This window comes from Gobius niger, assembly GCF_951799975.1.
Source record: "Gobius niger genome assembly, chromosome: 6".
NCBI classification, from domain to species: domain Eukaryota; kingdom Metazoa; phylum Chordata; class Actinopteri; order Gobiiformes; family Gobiidae; genus Gobius; species Gobius niger.
In genome coordinates this window covers 1,789,262-1,806,567 of record NC_136857.1, presented here as the reverse complement: position 1 = coordinate 1,806,567, position 17,306 = coordinate 1,789,262, and the positions used below count along the sequence as shown (strand labels likewise).

At 37.8% G+C, this 17,306-nt stretch overlaps 1 protein-coding gene across 2 annotated transcripts in view; it reads right to left on the bottom strand.

Annotated features, from left to right (window-relative positions):
* Positions 1-17,306, bottom strand: part of magi3a (membrane associated guanylate kinase, WW and PDZ domain containing 3a) — a gene marked incomplete at its 3' end in the record, with an annotated part of 461,011 nt that overhangs the window by 105,925 nt on the left and 337,780 nt on the right. For both annotated transcript variants that reach the window (XM_079558791.1, XM_079558792.1), the window contains exon 4: positions 7,519-7,725. In XM_079558791.1, coding sequence (XP_079414917.1) covers positions 7,519-7,725 — 207 coding nt within the window. The remainder of the gene's footprint in view (positions 1-7,518; positions 7,726-17,306) is intronic.

Sequence of the window (17,306 nt, the reverse complement as noted above, 5' to 3'; positions counted from 1 at the left end):
TGCCCCGGGACTGCAGGTGGAAACTAGCACAAGTGCTATAACCTGGTACAGCATCTTAATGTGTTAATGTATATTGTGCACTGTCCCTGCTCAAATAAATAAATAAACTAAACTAAACTGTTCACAGATTGTGTTCAGCATGTTCAAAACAAATAGAAAACGCATCTAAAATGTGAGTTATTAAGCATGTAGAGATGAGGAAAGTCTTTGGCGAGCTACTGGTTGGAGACACCTGACCTAAAGGGGAGGCAGTGCATATTTTTAATTACTTGTATCGCAAACTCTTTCAGGAAGCAATACTGCCTGCCAGTTCACAACGATTCCAATCCACAAAAACATCTGGCGTTGGCATTTGCCTTTATTAGATTTGTCTGCGGGTTTTCACCAGGAAGCACGTTGCTCTGCTTTCCCGAACTATCAAATGATCAGCGGTGTGTGTTTGGAAGAGGAAATTGGATGGAAGCCACTTAGGAAGACTGTTGTTACGCAGAGGAAAGCACGCTCGTTCAAACTGGAGGTCTCCCTTCATGATGCAATGACAGAAAGCCGTAACTAGCTCGAGAACAAACACGCGTGTGTCGGCCTCGGGCGCCCGCAGCCTTTCAAGTTCTTGCGTCGTAATAAACAGTGAAATGTGCCGTTGTGCGAGCAGCCATGCCCTATATTTAAAATCTTTCTTTTTTTCTTTCAAAAGATCCTTCGAGTTTCAGTGAGGTTTAATATTACGTAACTTTAGCTGTCGTAGCGCACAAGCTAGTTTTAAATTTGTAATGAAAGGAGAACTACTTGTTTTAATCCACTTCAGGAGCAAATGATGAGCTTTTAAAGGAACAGGTCACAGTTCATCCACACTGAGATCTGCTCTGGCCTGAGCTTAGACGAGTTGATCCGTACCTGTCTGGTCTTTGTGCCCGTGGAAGAGCTTGGCCGCTTCTAACTTCAACCCCTTTGGAGCTGTAGGAATATACTGGGTAGGGCTGCAACTAACGATTATTTTGTCATTGATTAATCTATGGAATATTTTTACGGTTAATCGATTAATCTGAGGACTGGACGGTCTGTGATCTCGGCCCGTCTGCTGAGGGATCCTTCGGCCCTGGGTCTCTATAGCCTGTCCGTCCATGGGAGTGGATCTCTCCTTCTGTGGTTTTCCCCAAGGTTTCTCTTTTCTCCTGCCGGGTTTTTGACTTTTTCCTTGCCGTGCTGGAGAGTCTAAGGACGGGGGACGCCCACGCCGCTCGTCGCTGCCTCCTATTGGACATTATATTTGCCTGGATTCACCTGAACTTTTAATTGTCATATTTATTGCTCTGTTTTATTGCCTTAATGTTTGGTGCAGCTGTGAGGCCACTTCTGTTGTGATATTGGGCTCTACAAAACCATTAAACTTGAAACTTAATCGCTTGGCTGTGAATGTTGTAGGAAAATTTGATTTTTTCCCCAAAAAATTATCACATGACGCTAAAGTGGCGCAGCTTGAGGACATGTTGATGGAGGAAACTTAAAGTGAATGTTTTTGTTGGAGGCTCTTGGAGCTAATTCTGCTTCTGATTGGACGAGACACAGACGGATATTTATGAAATTTACAATGTACAAAACTCTACAGACCCTGACTATGAAAAACAAAGTAGGTTTTCATCAGAAATGCTACATTTTCATGTCATTTTTGCTCTATTTGAGTCTGTGTGAACCAGAAAACGATTAATCGATTACTAAAATAGTTGTCGACTATTTCAATAATCGATTAGTCGTCGATTAATCGATTAGTCGTTTCAGCCCTAATACTGGGAGAGGCCAAATGCTAACAACATCTTTGGTCTTTGTGTGTGACTGAGCGCACACAGTTCTTCCATACTGTGATATGTTCTTACCTGAGCTTAGACGAGTTGATATGTACCTGTCTGGTCTTTGTGCCCGAGAAAGAGCGTGGTCGCTTCTAATTTCACCCCCATTTGGAGCCATAGGAATACATTGGGAGAGGCCAAATGCTAACAACATCTTTGGTCATTTTGCACAACTGAGGGCGCGCACTAAGAAGGGACAGGTACGCATCAACTCGTCTAAGCTCAGGTAAGAACATATCTCAGTGTGGAAAAACTGTGGCCTGTTCCTTTAAAAGCTGTTATTCCATTATTATTGGTTTGTTCGTTACGCTGCTCAAAATAGAACGATCACACATTATTAAAAGAACATTTGTCGGTATCAATATCCAAACAACACAATCATGACTTCTTTACAGTGAAAATCTCTCTCTTTGCTCGGATCCATAAGGCCTCAGGCGTGACGTGTCTGTGAGAAAGTCCTATTTGCAGCTTTCTTCAATCTTTTATTCTTTCTTTTTTTCACCGTCTTCATCTTCATAACACCGTCTTATTTACCCATAATCAGATATAGCGCGGACACAATATTGCTTTTCTTTTTTCCCATTCCTTTGTTGATATTAATGTGTTTAGTGGTCACGAGCGCACATGCCTGCACTCCACTGGTGATCTTTGAAGAACAATAACTGTCCCAGCAGGTTATTAAAACTAAAATGAGAAAGACGGGCTTCGCACAACTTTATAATGAACGTTCAAAATCATGACCATGGCAGAACGTTGATTTTAATCTTATATTGGTAAGAACGGAGGATCCAGTGTGTCACGTGAGGACATAGGGTCGAACCAAGTCAGTCTTTATAAAAGGGAGGGCCGCCATCGATTGCCGACAGTCTCGAGGTTTCTCCTTGATTTTACATCGCTGTGATTTAGCACCGGCCCTGCATGGAGCCAAACTAAATCCTGAAATGAAGTGTTGGTGGAATGAAATGATGCAGTGAGTGAGTGAGAACAAACTGGAGGGCGCATTTAGCATCAACAGCGTGTCAGAAGTGAATGTCTATTGTCACACATTGGGGGATTTGTGGCGTCTTGGTTTTTGACTTTTTGATTTTTATACACTGGCTTTGTCAACCGCTAAGTGCTTTGACAAAAAATGTGACAAAAAATGTGACAAAAAAATGACAAAAAAATGACCAAAAAAATGTGACAAAAAGTGACAAAAAAATGACAAAAAAATGACAAAAAATGACAAAAAATGACCAAAAAAAGACAAAAAAAATGACAAAAAAATGACAAAAAAATGACAAAAAAATGACAAAAAAATGACAAAAAATGACAAAAAAATGACAAAAAAGTGACAAAAAATGTGACAAAAAAATGACAAAAAAATGACCAAAAAAATGTGACAAAAAATGACAAAAAAATGACAAAAAATGACAAAAAATGACAAAAAATGACAAAAAAATGACAAAAAAAATGACAAAAAATGACAAAAAAATGACAAAAAAATGACAAAAAATGACAAAAAAATGACAAAAAAGTGACAAAAAATGTGACAAAAAAATGACAAAAAAATGACCAAAAAAATGTGACAAAAAATGACAAAAAAATGACAAAAAATGACAAAAAATGACAAAAAATGACCAAAAAATGACAAAAAAAATGACAAAAAAAATGACAAAAAAATGACAAAAAATGACAAAAAAATGACAAAAAAGTGACAAAAAAGTGACAAAAAATGTGACAAAAAAATGACAAAAAAATGTGACAAAAAATGACAAAAAAATGACAAAAAATGACAAAAAATGACAAAAAATGACAAAAAAATGACAAAAAAAATGACAAAAAATGACAAAAAAATGACAAAAAAATGACAAAAAATGACAAAAAAATGACAAAAAAGTGACAAAAAAAGTGACAAAAAATGTGACAAAAAATGTGACAAAAAATGACCAAAAAATGACCAAAAAATGACAAAAAAATGACAAAAAATGACAAAAAAATGACAAAAAATGATTAAAGAAATGACAAAAAATTGACAAAAAAAGACAAAAAATGTGACAAAAAATGTGACGAAAAAATGATTAAAAAAATGAAAAAAATGGAAAAAAAAATGAAAAAATAAAATAAAAAAAATGAAAAAAAAACATGACAAAAAATGTGACAAACAAATGCCAAAAAATGTGACAAAAAATGTGACAAAAAATGACAAAAAATGATTTAAAAAATTCAAAAAAAGGAAAAAAAAATGACAAAAAATGACAAAAAAATTGACAAAAAATTTGACAAAAAATTTGACAAAAAATTTGACAAAAAATGACAAAAAATGATAAGTGGATAAACCATGATTCTTTGTTTCAGCACAGTCAAATATGGAGAAATGCCCATTAGCAAAAATGTTGTTATATAAAAGACACACACACAAAAAGCCCCTCAACAGTGAAAGATATAGAATAAGAAAAGAAAACTTGCAGCATGAGTCTTAAAACATATTCATGGTGCCTCAAATTATTATCTTACGCGGAAAATGGAAAAGAACAAAGTAAACAACACTAACATTGTTATAAGCTCCAAAATGTAGGTATTAGACTGAAATCTCTGCACTGATTCATTTCCCCATCAATTCTCTGTATCAGGGGCGTCCAAACCTTTTTCACTGAGGGAAACATACAGAAAAATATACAAACAACAGGGCCGCACTCAGAGAGGAACTTCACCCCTTAACTCCCACCTGAACTGAGCACATTTTCTACAGTTTGGCTTTACCCCAATCCAAAAGCTTCTGGGAAAAAGGTGTGAAAATAGCGACAGAACTGAGATGAAAACAATGATGAAGATGTGACAAAAATGTTATAAAAAATTTGACAAAAAATGATTTAAAAAACAAACAAAAAATGTGACAAAAAAAGAAAAAAAAAAGGAAATAAAAAGAAAAAATTTGACAAAAAAGACAAAAAATGACAAAAAAAGATTTTAAAAAAGACAAAAATGTGACAAAAAAAGACAAATAAATGATTTTAAAAAAAAGACAAAAAATGTGACAAAAATGTGATAAAAAATGTGACAAAAAATGATTTAAAAAACAAACAAAAAAATGTGACAAAAAAGAAAAAAAAAAGAAGAAAAAAAAGAAAAAATGTGACAAAAAAGACAAAAAATGACAAAAAAAATATTTAAAAAAGACAAAAATGTGACAAAAAATGTGACAAAAAATGTGACAAAAAATGTGACAAAAAATGTGACAAAAAAAGGACAAATAAATGATTTTAAAAAAGACAAAAAATGTGACCAAAAAAAATGATTTTAAAAAAGACAAAAAATGTGACAAAAAAAAAATGATTTTAAAAAAGACAAAAAATGTGACAAAAAAAATGATTTTAAAAAAGACAAAAAATGTGACAAAAAAATGACAAAAAAATGTGACAAAAAATGACAAAAAAATGACAAAAAATGACAAAAAATGACAAAAAATGACAAAAAAATGACAAAAAAAATGACAAAAAATGACAAAAAAATGACAAAAAAATGACAAAAAATGACAAAAAAATGACAAAAAAGTGACAAAAAAAGTGACAAAAAATGTGACAAAAAATGTGACAAAAAATGACCAAAAAATGACCAAAAAATGACAAAAAAATGACAAAAAATGACAAAAAAATGACAAAAAATGATTAAAGAAATGACAAAAAATTGACAAAAAAAGACAAAAAATGTGACAAAAAATGTGACGAAAAAATGATTAAAAAAATGAAAAAAATGGAAAAAAAAATGAAAAAATAAAATAAAAAAAATGAAAAAAAAACATGACAAAAAATGTGACAAACAAATGCCAAAAAATGTGACAAAAAATGTGACAAAAAATGACAAAAAATGATTTAAAAAATTCAAAAAAAGGAAAAAAAAATGACAAAAAATGACAAAAAAATTGACAAAAAATTTGACAAAAAATTTGACAAAAAATTTGACAAAAAATGACAAAAAATGATAAGTGGATAAACCATGATTCTTTGTTTCAGCACAGTCAAATATGGAGAAATGCCCATTAGCAAAAATGTTGTTATATAAAAGACACACACACAAAAAGCCCCTCAACAGTGAAAGATATAGAATAAGAAAAGAAAACTTGCAGCATGAGTCTTAAAACATATTCATGGTGCCTCAAATTATTATCTTACGCGGAAAATGGAAAAGAACAAAGTAAACAACACTAACATTGTTATAAGCTCCAAAATGTAGGTATTAGACTGAAATCTCTGCACTGATTCATTTCCCCATCAATTCTCTGTATCAGGGGCGTCCAAACCTTTTTCACTGAGGGAAACATACAGAAAAATATACAAACAACAGGGCCGCACTCAGAGAGGAACTTCACCCCTTAACTCCCACCTGAACTGAGCACATTTTCTACAGTTTGGCTTTACCCCAATCCAAAAGCTTCTGGGAAAAAGGTGTGAAAATAGCGACAGAACTGAGATGAAAACAATGATGAAGATGTGACAAAAATGTTATAAAAAATTTGACAAAAAATGATTTAAAAAACAAACAAAAAATGTGACAAAAAAAGAAAAAAAAAAGGAAATAAAAAGAAAAAATTTGACAAAAAAGACAAAAAATGACAAAAAAAGATTTTAAAAAAGACAAAAATGTGACAAAAAAAGACAAATAAATGATTTTAAAAAAAAGACAAAAAATGTGACAAAAATGTGATAAAAAATGTGACAAAAAATGATTTAAAAAACAAACAAAAAAATGTGACAAAAAAGAAAAAAAAAAGAAGAAAAAAAAGAAAAAATGTGACAAAAAAGACAAAAAATGACAAAAAAAATATTTAAAAAAGACAAAAATGTGACAAAAAATGTGACAAAAAATGTGACAAAAAATGTGACAAAAAATGTGACAAAAAAAGGACAAATAAATGATTTTAAAAAAGACAAAAAATGTGACCAAAAAAAATGATTTTAAAAAAGACAAAAAATGTGACAAAAAAAAAATGATTTTAAAAAAGACAAAAAATGTGACAAAAAAAATGATTTTAAAAAAGACAAAAAATGTGACAAAAAAAAATGATTTTAAAAAAGACAAAAAATGTGACAAAAAAAAATGATTTTAAAAAAGACAAAAAATGTGACCAAAAAAAATGATTTTAAAAAAGACAAAAAATGACAAAAAAATACATAAAAAATGTGACAAAAAATGTGACAAAAAAGGATTTAAAAAAGACAAAAATGTGACAAAAATGTGACAAATAATGACAAAAAAATGATTTAAAAAAACGACAAAAAAGCTACAAAATGAGTTGAAACCCCCCCAAAAAAAGATGGAAAAAAATCTGATGACGTGAGGAAAAAGATCCATTTAGATGAGTTTTGTAGATCTTCGCTTTCAAATGAGGCGTTACACTGGCCTGCAGGATTTGGGTAAAGCTAAACTGGAGAAAATGCTCTCGGTTCAGGCGGGAGGTAAGAGGTTAAAGCTACCAAATTGGATAAAGTGTTAACCATGCTTTTTAATTGAATATGCCTAAAGGAAAACACAGCCTGCATCACAGCTTTCTATTCATGGATTTAGAAATGAAAAGTGGGCGGGCCGTAGTTTGGACACCCCTCCTCTATATGCTCCATCATCACAAACCTAAAACAGCATCAGAATATTCCTTTTTGTCAGCATCCCCGACCCCTTAAAAGGAAAGCGGTCTCACCGGTCAGTCCGTTGACCAGTGGGGGGCGCTCCTCTTCCTCCTCCTCCTCGGGCGCGGCGCTGTCCTTCCGGTCCATCTTACTGACTGACGTGGTGCGCTTCCTCTGCACCTCGGTGTCAAACTCCTCGTCGAAAAGCACTTGGTCCACCAGGTCTGGCTGCACCGGGCTGGGCTCGGCGGGGGGTTTGGGCGTGCCGTAGTAGTTACCTGCACACAAGACGCCGCAAGGAAAGTTTATTTGTAGAGCACAATTCATACACGAGGCAACTCAAAGTGCTTCACAGTTGCATAAATACAAGAAAGGAAATAGAATCAATAAAAACATCAACATAGAATTAATCAATTACAGTTAAAGGCGAGAGTGTTGATAAAATACACTCAGTCATATTCACGGATAAAAAGAACTGTTTTAAGCCTGGATTTGAACATTGTCAGAGTTGAGGCCTGTCTCACATCCTCGTGAAGACTGTTCCAGATTTTAGCTGCATGAAACTGAAACGCAGCCTCAGCGTGTTTAGTCCTGACTCTGTGAACCACCAGGAGGCCCCTCCCTGAAGTTCTCAGGGCCCGAGATGGTTCATACGGCTGTAACATGTCAGAGATGGACTTTGGTGCTAAACCATGAAAAGACTTATAACAAGCAGAGCTGTTTTAAAGTCTATTCTCTGAGCGACAGGAAGCCAGAGCAGAGACCGGAGCACTGGACTAATATGGTCGTGTTTCCTGGTTCTTGTCAGGACTCGAGCAGCAGCGTTCTGGATGTGCTGTAGCTGTCTGAAAGCCCGCAGAGCATTGCCATGTTTGAAAAGAGACTCAACAGTATATTCAAACAAATCTAAAAAGTATAGGCTAAAAGTGAACTGAATAGGAAAAATCATGTATAAAACAATATCTGTGCTGATTTGCTTTGTCCGTCTCGATCAGATCAGTGATTTTGTAATAATATTGTGGCTTCTTGCGATGGATTAAATGCAGCCAACATTGCAACAAGACTTAAAAATAGTGCTCAAGACAGAGCGAGTCAAAACAAGACTTAAAAATGCATAAAACTGAAAGTATTTTATCTGCACTCTTGCCTCTTACTGTAATTGATTAATTCTATGTTGATGTTTTTTATTGATTGTATTTGTTTTCTTATATTTATGCAACTGTGAAGCACTTTGAATTGCCTTGTGTATGAATTGTAGCCTGGCATCCAGACTAATCTCCGATGTTTATTAATGAATAAACAGGAGACTAGTCTGGCGAGCCTGTCGTAGAAAAGCTTCTGCTGGAGGCGGGACTAATGTGGGACGACCGAAGCGCAGCAGCCAATGAGAACAGAGCGGATGTGACGACAGAAACAGCGACAAGAAAGTTGTATCATTGGGACGTTAACAATGGCGCTCCTGCCACACGGAGTTCTTCTTCTTCTTTTTCTTTTTCTTTTTTTTCTTCTTTTTCTTCTTTTTCTTCTTTTTCTTCTTTTTCTTCTTTTTCTTCTTTTTCTTTTTCTTATTCTTTTTTTTCTTTTTCTTCTTCTGTTTTTACTTCTTTTTTTTCTTCTTCTTTTTCTTTTTTTTCTTATTATTTCCTTTTTTTTTCTTTTTCTTTTTTTTCCTTTTTTTCTTTTTTTTCTTTTTTTCTTTTTTTTTCTTCTTCTTCTTTTTTTTCTTTTATTTCTTTTTCTTCTTTTTCTTTTTTTTTCTTTGTTTCTTTTTTTTTCTTTTTCTTTTTTTTTCTTTTTTTCTTTTTTTTTCTTTCTTTTTTTTTCTTCTTTTTTTTCTTCTGAAACATACAAGAATACAAGCAAACCGGAGCATTACGGGAAGTGGTTGCTTGTGTTGAAAAACTACAAAACAAAGGCGCAACAACGTGACGCCCGTTCAGGAGCTGCTCTGATTGGTCGGTCGGCTCCACATCGCTGCGTCACTTCCTTTGAAAGCGCGAGTGTTGCCAGACCCTCTTCTGTAAAGAAGCGGAGTCTGGTTGGCGAGACTAGATGAATTGTGCTCTACAAATAAACTTGCCTTGCCTAGAGCATTTATTTGGCAACACAGTGTGCAGCCCTTGAAAAGAGACACACGTTTGAGTAATGGCTTTAAGAAGTTATGAGAATGTATAGAGATGCCAAACTCCACTTTAGAAAATATAACTCAAATGAGCCACATCAGACTTAAACCTGATTTAAGTCAAGGCAACTCCAGGGTCATTTTATGAGAACACTAAAAAAAAGCTCAATTTAACTCAGAAGCAAAACAGGCTCATACAAACACTAATAAATGTGTGGGGTTTTTTGTCAGGCAATTCTCATTTTCATACTGGAAATATTCCTTCTGTGGCCACCTCTGCTTTCGCCAGGAACGATAAGTATATTCTTTTTTTCTACAGCTAATTAAGACATTATGAGAAGCCAGACATGTATTAACTTTACTAATCATCCCAGCTTCCAGGGAGTCACATACTTCATTACTGACGATGAATGCACCACCACCGGCCACAACGTTTATGCAAAAAGAAGCTTTACTTTATACACAATCACTCAAATGCAGCGGAATTCACTTGTGTCGAGACCTAGCCTGAGGTTTGAATGTGTAATATGGTGCCAAGTAATTGACCTTTGTATTTTCTCACTAAATTCGGCCCAATTGTTGCTTCTTTGCAAGTTGCTTCAGATGCATCTGCACCAACTGAACGGGTTTAAAGTCACTACGCTCTGCTACCCTTGACTACACATCTATGGTTAAACAACTGAAGCACAGGCAGCAGCGGGACTAGAACTATATGAAACACTTGAAGTAATTGTATTAGCAGTAGAAACAAATAGGGTTTATACACGTAGACCTCAAACCATGTCCAAATATCAGACAGTTTAAATATCAATACAAAGAATGGATTTTCTCTAAGTAAAAATCACAGAGCTCAGATTATTGTTTTAAAGAGGGGGTGTTCTGCTTTTTTCAGTCCCATAGCACCAGTCTATATCCCACTACAATGATGACAAACCTTCTGTTGGTCTGTAAATGCAGTAAATTAGAATAACTGCCTTGTATAAAATGTCTCTCTCAAAATGGCTGTAGTGAATGTCTTGAAATAGGCCTCTGTCTCTTTAAGAACCTCTGAGCCTTTAGACACGCCCCCTCCACACGCTGTCTGTGGCATCAGTGGGGAGGGGGTTCTGCTGAGGAGCAGTGGTTGGTTACTCGGCTGGTGACCAAAGCTCGGAGGCGTCTCCAGGAGGTGGGGGCGTTCCTAGGAGGACTCAGGCAAACCTATCCCTAAAATGGCCGCCATCAGCCAAAAAACTCAACCAAAATGTGACAAAAATTCAACAAAAAAATGACAAATATTCAACAAAAATGTGACAAAAATGTGACAAAAATTCAACAAAAATTCAACAAAAATTCAACAAAAAATCAACAAAAAATCAACAAAAAAATGACAAAAATTCAACAAAAAATCAACAAAAAAATCAACAAAAAATCAACAAAAAATCAACAAAAAATCAACAAAAATGGGACAAAAATTCAACACAAAAAAGGGACAAAAATATGACAAAAACCTATCCCTAAAATGGCCGCCATCAGAGTTTTTACAGATTACTCAGAAATACGTGAATGTGCCAAGGCAACACTTCAGCCATGTTTTTAATGAGGGAGTGACAGAAAAACATGATGGAAAGCTTGAAAAAGTCGATTTTGCATAATACCCCCCCTTTAAGGAAGCCTAAAAAGTAAAAGGAACAAGAGACTGACAGTGCTTAAAAGGGGTGGGACTAAATAAGTGTTTACTTCCCCCCACTCCTTTTCGGACAGCCTCATTTAAAATGTGCAAAAGGTCAAACAACAACTCAAATTTACCGCACTCATCATTTGTAAAGATTTGTATTCATTCATTCACATGTGGATATTGTATTCAACTCAATGGGAAACGTTCAATAAACTTCAAAAATTCAAATTTAATACTTAATTTGACCACAGTTTAATGATTGCTTTCAATGCATTTTGACGCCCCACAGAAAACCTGAACAATACACCAGCCGTCAGCAGTAGAAGGAGCAGGTGTTAGTAACAGTTGTAGTCGAATGTGTCGTTTCTCTTTGCATGAGTTTGTGGATAGTGACAAACCAGGAGCTGCCAGTTACTGTCCCACACCAGCCTGAAAAATGTTCCTGGGGGAAAACGGCCGCTGTGTCGCCCTCAGGCACGTCCATGAAGCCACAGTGAGTTTGTTTTGGCAGGTGTGGCCATTTAAGTGTAATACAGCGCTTTTCTACCTTCATTAGGCAAGGACCTGGTCACCCATTCACACTCTCATTCGTACACCAATGTACGAAGTGTCTTGCCCAAGGACACGACGACAGTGAGCGCCTTCAGGAGCTGGGATTCAAAACCCCTGACCTTCTGATCATGAGACGACCCGCTCTGCCAACTGTGCCACCGTCACCCCGTGTGTCCCCCATCGAACACTGGTGAGGCAGGAATCTCTGGTCAACAACATGTTCAATAGTCTTATGATCACGAAATGACTTATTTTGTATTTTTTTTTATCCATTTGTTCTCCACCATTCTGTCCCTGATCTATATCTGTCTTGTTGTTGTTGTTGTTTTACCCTAAAATGGGCTAAGTTGCATTAAAAGGACAAGAAGTGCTCACCTGGGCAGAAACACTGTCCCTGTAAGCACTTCCCACCGACCTGAGAGCTTGTGTATCATTTGTGTGTGTGTGTGTGTGTGTGTTTTGTTTTGTACTTGGGGCTTGGGTGAGTATTCCTAAAAACACCGGGAGTAGTGGAGGACTCTTCTCCGGATAGAATTCATGGTCAGGACTAGAGCTGAAAGATATATCGTTATCGTATCGACATCGAGATATGAACATTCATGATATTCATATTGAAAAAGCAGGATATAAACTATATAGATCATCAATGAAACTCACCTCTTTTGTATTATGTTTTCATTCTTCTGAAAAATGCTTGGTTTTCACCTAACCGATAGTTATATTGTATTGTATTGATATCGAGATATCTGGTATGAATATCGAGATATTGATATATGGGGCGACGGTGGCTCAGATGGTAGAGCGGGTCGTCTCATGATCGGAAGGTCAGGGGTTCGAATCCCACCTCCTGAAAGTGCACACTGTCGTTGTGTCCTTGGGCAAGACACTTCACCCACATTGCCCCCAGTGTCTGCGTACACTGGTGTATGAATGGGTGAGTGGATCCTGGCTGTAAAGCGCTTTGAGTGCCTAATGTAGGTGAAAAAGCGCTTTATAAGTTGAGACCATTTACCATTTTACCATTACATTTTGTCCATATCGTTCAGCCCTAGTCAGGACTCAGAGCACCTCCATGTTTGAGGCAGGCAGCAAGTCTATTATAATTCTTTTAAGATATTTTAAATCCCCAATGCAATGTTTTTAATGCAACAAACATGCTACAAGATTTCCATCCATCACATTAATGTCTTTATCCGAGTATTTTCTCCTGCCTCCATTATCAAGCATTATAAAACTCTTGAACGTGATCCTGTTTGAAACGTAGTCTCGTGCTTTCGATGGCTTCCAAAGGCTTCCTCTTGTGTCAGTGCCCTGGGGCTCAGCACACAGCCCCGCGCTGCACCACACACTGAGGCCAGGATGACCCACTTCTGCACGCACCACCCTGGTCTTCTGCAGTGGAGCAGCACACACAGCAGTGCAGTGTGCAGTGCAGTCCAGGGCTGCTGGTGAAAGGACGGCATTATCGATCCGAGCAACCTCCCGCGTCTCGGTTACCGTGACATTTAAGCTGCCGGCCGGAGAAAACGGGGGCCGATATCGCCGACAATGGAGAGGGAAAGATGAGAAAGGGAGAGCTTTCAACTATGAGCAGCCATTGTGTGGAAGAGGGAGTAGAATGTTGTCTATTCAACACATGACACCTGAAGGAGCTAAGCAACCGATACACACATTCCGAATCAAAATACTTTACTAACAACTGCACATGATTTAAATATTTGTGTCGTGTGGCAACCGTAAGGTACTGGGATTCAAGGCTTTACTATAGAAACAACAGCAGTGGAATAAAAAAATAACACATCCTAACTATGTTCGGTCCCTCCTTCTGGGTGACCTGCCAAGAAGCTCACGCCTGCGTGTCCACCATCGAACATCTCTGCTTTCATCTTTCCTCACAAAGATAATCTACTTAAACCATAGAGAAGCTTTTCATTTTGAAGCGCCTGCCTCTAAAGTCACAGTCATGTTTATGCTGCTGTGATCTTTGTCCAGACCCCAGTCAAAATCAGCCGTATTATACAGTTTACAATTTACACCGGTGTCCAAACATAACAGAGGTGTAACTGTGCACGATACGGCTCAGCCCTAGTGATAACTCTTGTGTATCATTGGGTAACTTTACACTCATTTTTCACTCCTAACCAAACCTTAACCTGATGTTAGTAAAAAATACATTCTAAAAATATCCTATCAAAATGTTTTTTTATTTGAAAATAGTAAATTTAGTAGATTTAGTCTTTCCTAACGACAGTGACTATAGTGTTGGTTACTGAGATGGATAAATCGTTTAGTTTCATGCAAAAAAAAGTTGCAAATAAATATGGATTTAGAAAAAAAGGTGTGAAATACCACCTAAACACGCGCATTGAGTTGCCTTGTGTACGAAATGCGCGGAATAAATAAAGTTGCCTTGCCTTGCCTCATTTTCTCTCAGTACGTTTTGTCCGCATTTTACGTACGTCTGCAAGAGAAATAATAAAATCAATGTGGTGGTTTACACCAATGGCTTTTTTCTACAGCGCAGTAGTTTGTTTATCCTGCATAATGAGCCACGTGCCCGATAAAAGGGAAAAATACGGGATAATTGTTTTAACATTAACATCAAGGCACTGCTTTTCACTGTTTTGGTGGGACGATCGACAAACAAAACAAAACAACAAACCTGGACGTTTCCCTCGTGTCTCTTCTGCACATATCGAGCCGAAATGAGTGAGCTAAAGCCGGGTCCAATGGCCGCTGGCTGCTCTGCTTTATGACCACGACACTGGGGGCCGCCATTGCTCCGCCATTGCTGTAGCACCTCAATATCGCCACTAGGCCCCCATTGAAAAGCATTGGAGTTTAGACACCTGAAAAACAACTTTAACGCCTGGTTTCAATGTTTTCAACGCTAGACTAGGCTGATCTTCCTCCTGGGATAACACTGGGGCTGTATCCGAATGTCCACCCTAGTCCCTAACCCCTCATTCACTACATAGGCCCGCACTATATAGTCGACTTTATAGTCACTGATTCTGTTGGCGATTCGGACACAAGTCACTACTTTCTCTGCGCTGCGTGACGTCACGCGCGCTGCGGCTGCAGATATGTTTTTTTTTTTTTTTTTATATGAATTTATTTATTGTTACAAACGTTTATTTTATGAAAGAGAACGACTGTTTTGGCACTTTTACAGGCGTTACTATCATCACAAAAAAAGAAAAAAAGAAAAAAAAAGTCACCCCAGCGTGAGCTCAGAGACGCCGACAGTAGGTCACAGGCAGGTGTCCGAAGCGCCAGCAGATTGAGTGACTACATCTGCTAAAAGTTCGCGAAACTCCGGGAATAATGTATTTCTACGATAAAGACCAACCAGACTCATGAGACAGTGGAATATTTATGGATAAATACGAGTCGGATACGCTTTTACTTCACATGGATTTTACGTGAATGGCTTGGATTATTCGAGAGGAAGCTGTCGGTCATTTAACAGCGCAAGCTAAAGGTTAGCAGCTAACGTTAGCATCTTTTCACCGTAACCGTTTATATTAAAGTCGTTTATTCCTGAGAAACACAAACACACGACTGAAACAGCTGATTTACTTCAGTCGTGTTTAGTTCAAAGACCTGTCTCTGTCAGGCTCTTCTCCCACTCTCGCAATGCATTGTGGTCTATATTGACCCGTTTAGTGACCATTGATGCTCACTACTTTTCCAGATGCATTGTGGGAAATTTCGAGTGCACTACTTTTTTCTCTCTGGACATTCGGACACCCCTACAACATGGCGTGAGCACTATATAGTGCACTATATAGGGAATAGTGTGGACATTCGGATACAGCCTGGGTTAATCACAATTTATGAAACCAGGCTGGTTTTCGTAATATGAATTTTTGAAATCTGGTGCTTAATGAGGCTCGGACTGTTAGCATTGGAGCAGCGCGAGCTACACGTCACGCAAGGGCCGAGTCTACGGTGAAGATCCCGCCCTTATGCCCTTTTTAGGAACATGCTTCGTCAGAGCTGGGGGGGAGGAGTCTGTAAACCCTCCATGAATTCCTCCTCGACCGTGGTCATTATGGTAAACGGGGAGGAGTGAGGAGGAGACGTCCATTATTTTTTACAGTCTATGGCCGGGTCTCTCCACCATCACTGCGACTGGCTTTCTTTTTCTCTCACACCGACTCACTACGATCCGAACCTCCAGGGGACCGAGAGCCGACAGCTTCAGACGCTGGATGTGAGGATGACTGGAGACAAGGGCAGGAGGACAGGAGAGTACAGACGAGTGGAGGAGAGGAGTAAACCAAGGAGGAGAGGACACAGACCAACATACTGTGAAAATCTAGGAATGGATGTAAGCTCTTATAGCTGGCATTACTGACTTACATGACGGACTAAAGACATACAGATTTGACATGCATTAAGGGGCACACATGAGGTTCGATTGGTGAAGGCTGTTAAAGTACACACACAATAGGCCCTACGGATGATTCTGAACTGAACATGACTTTTCTTCACTTTAGCCCAACTAATTATTCTGTCAAACACTTCCACTTGAGTGATATTATTTACCGAGTGGCAATTTTCAAGCACTTCCTCCTCCGCTTTAGAGCAATTACATGGAACCCTGCTTTCATTTACCGGCCGCATTAACATAAGTCCCTCATTGAAGCCCTATACACCGGCCGCGTAATTAATGGAGGCTTAATGACGAAATGCAAATGGAGGGAGGCAAATTAAAACTGTTCATTTCTTCCAGCTCAGGACCGAGGCGCGTGTTCTCCGGGGGGGGAGCGAGCGTGAGCGGGCGGGCTTGAAGACGGCGGCGGCGGCCACGATGGGCGCGGGCAGTGGAACGGATCACATTATAATTACGATGTCCTAATGACCCGCCCAACGCGAGGACCGTGAAGTCGCTCCGATGGGGGAAACTAAAGAATGGGGAGACGGACGGAGATCATATTTCAGCGCTAAAAGGTGTTGTCAGTGGAAAGAATGTGGACATCACTCAGGGGCAATTACGGCAAAGGGTAATGAAAGAGTAAATTGGCCGGACAGTTTATACCAGTGCTTCTGAACTGGTGCAGATTCAGGACTCACTGTCAGCCAAACTGGGAATGACACACCCAAAATACTGTGTCTTTCATTCAACCGATTATAAAACGTTTTGGTAATGCTTTACATACGGGCCGGTAAGTCCTTGGTACTTACACTGGTAATTCTAGATGCTTACGGTGGTACTTACAGTGATAAATACTAATAATTATAGTGGTAATTCTAGGTATTTATTGTGGTGCTTACAGTGATAAATACTGGTAATAATAGTGGTACTTATTGTGGTACTTACAGTGGTGCTTATGGTGGTAATTCTAGGTACTTATGGTGGTACTTACAGTGGTAAATACTGGTAATAATAGTGGTAATTCTAGATACTTATTGTGGTACTTACAGTGGTAAATACTGGTAATAATAGTGGTACTTATTGTGGTACTTACAGTGGTGCTTATGGTGGTAATTCTAGATACTTATGGTGGTACTTACAGTGG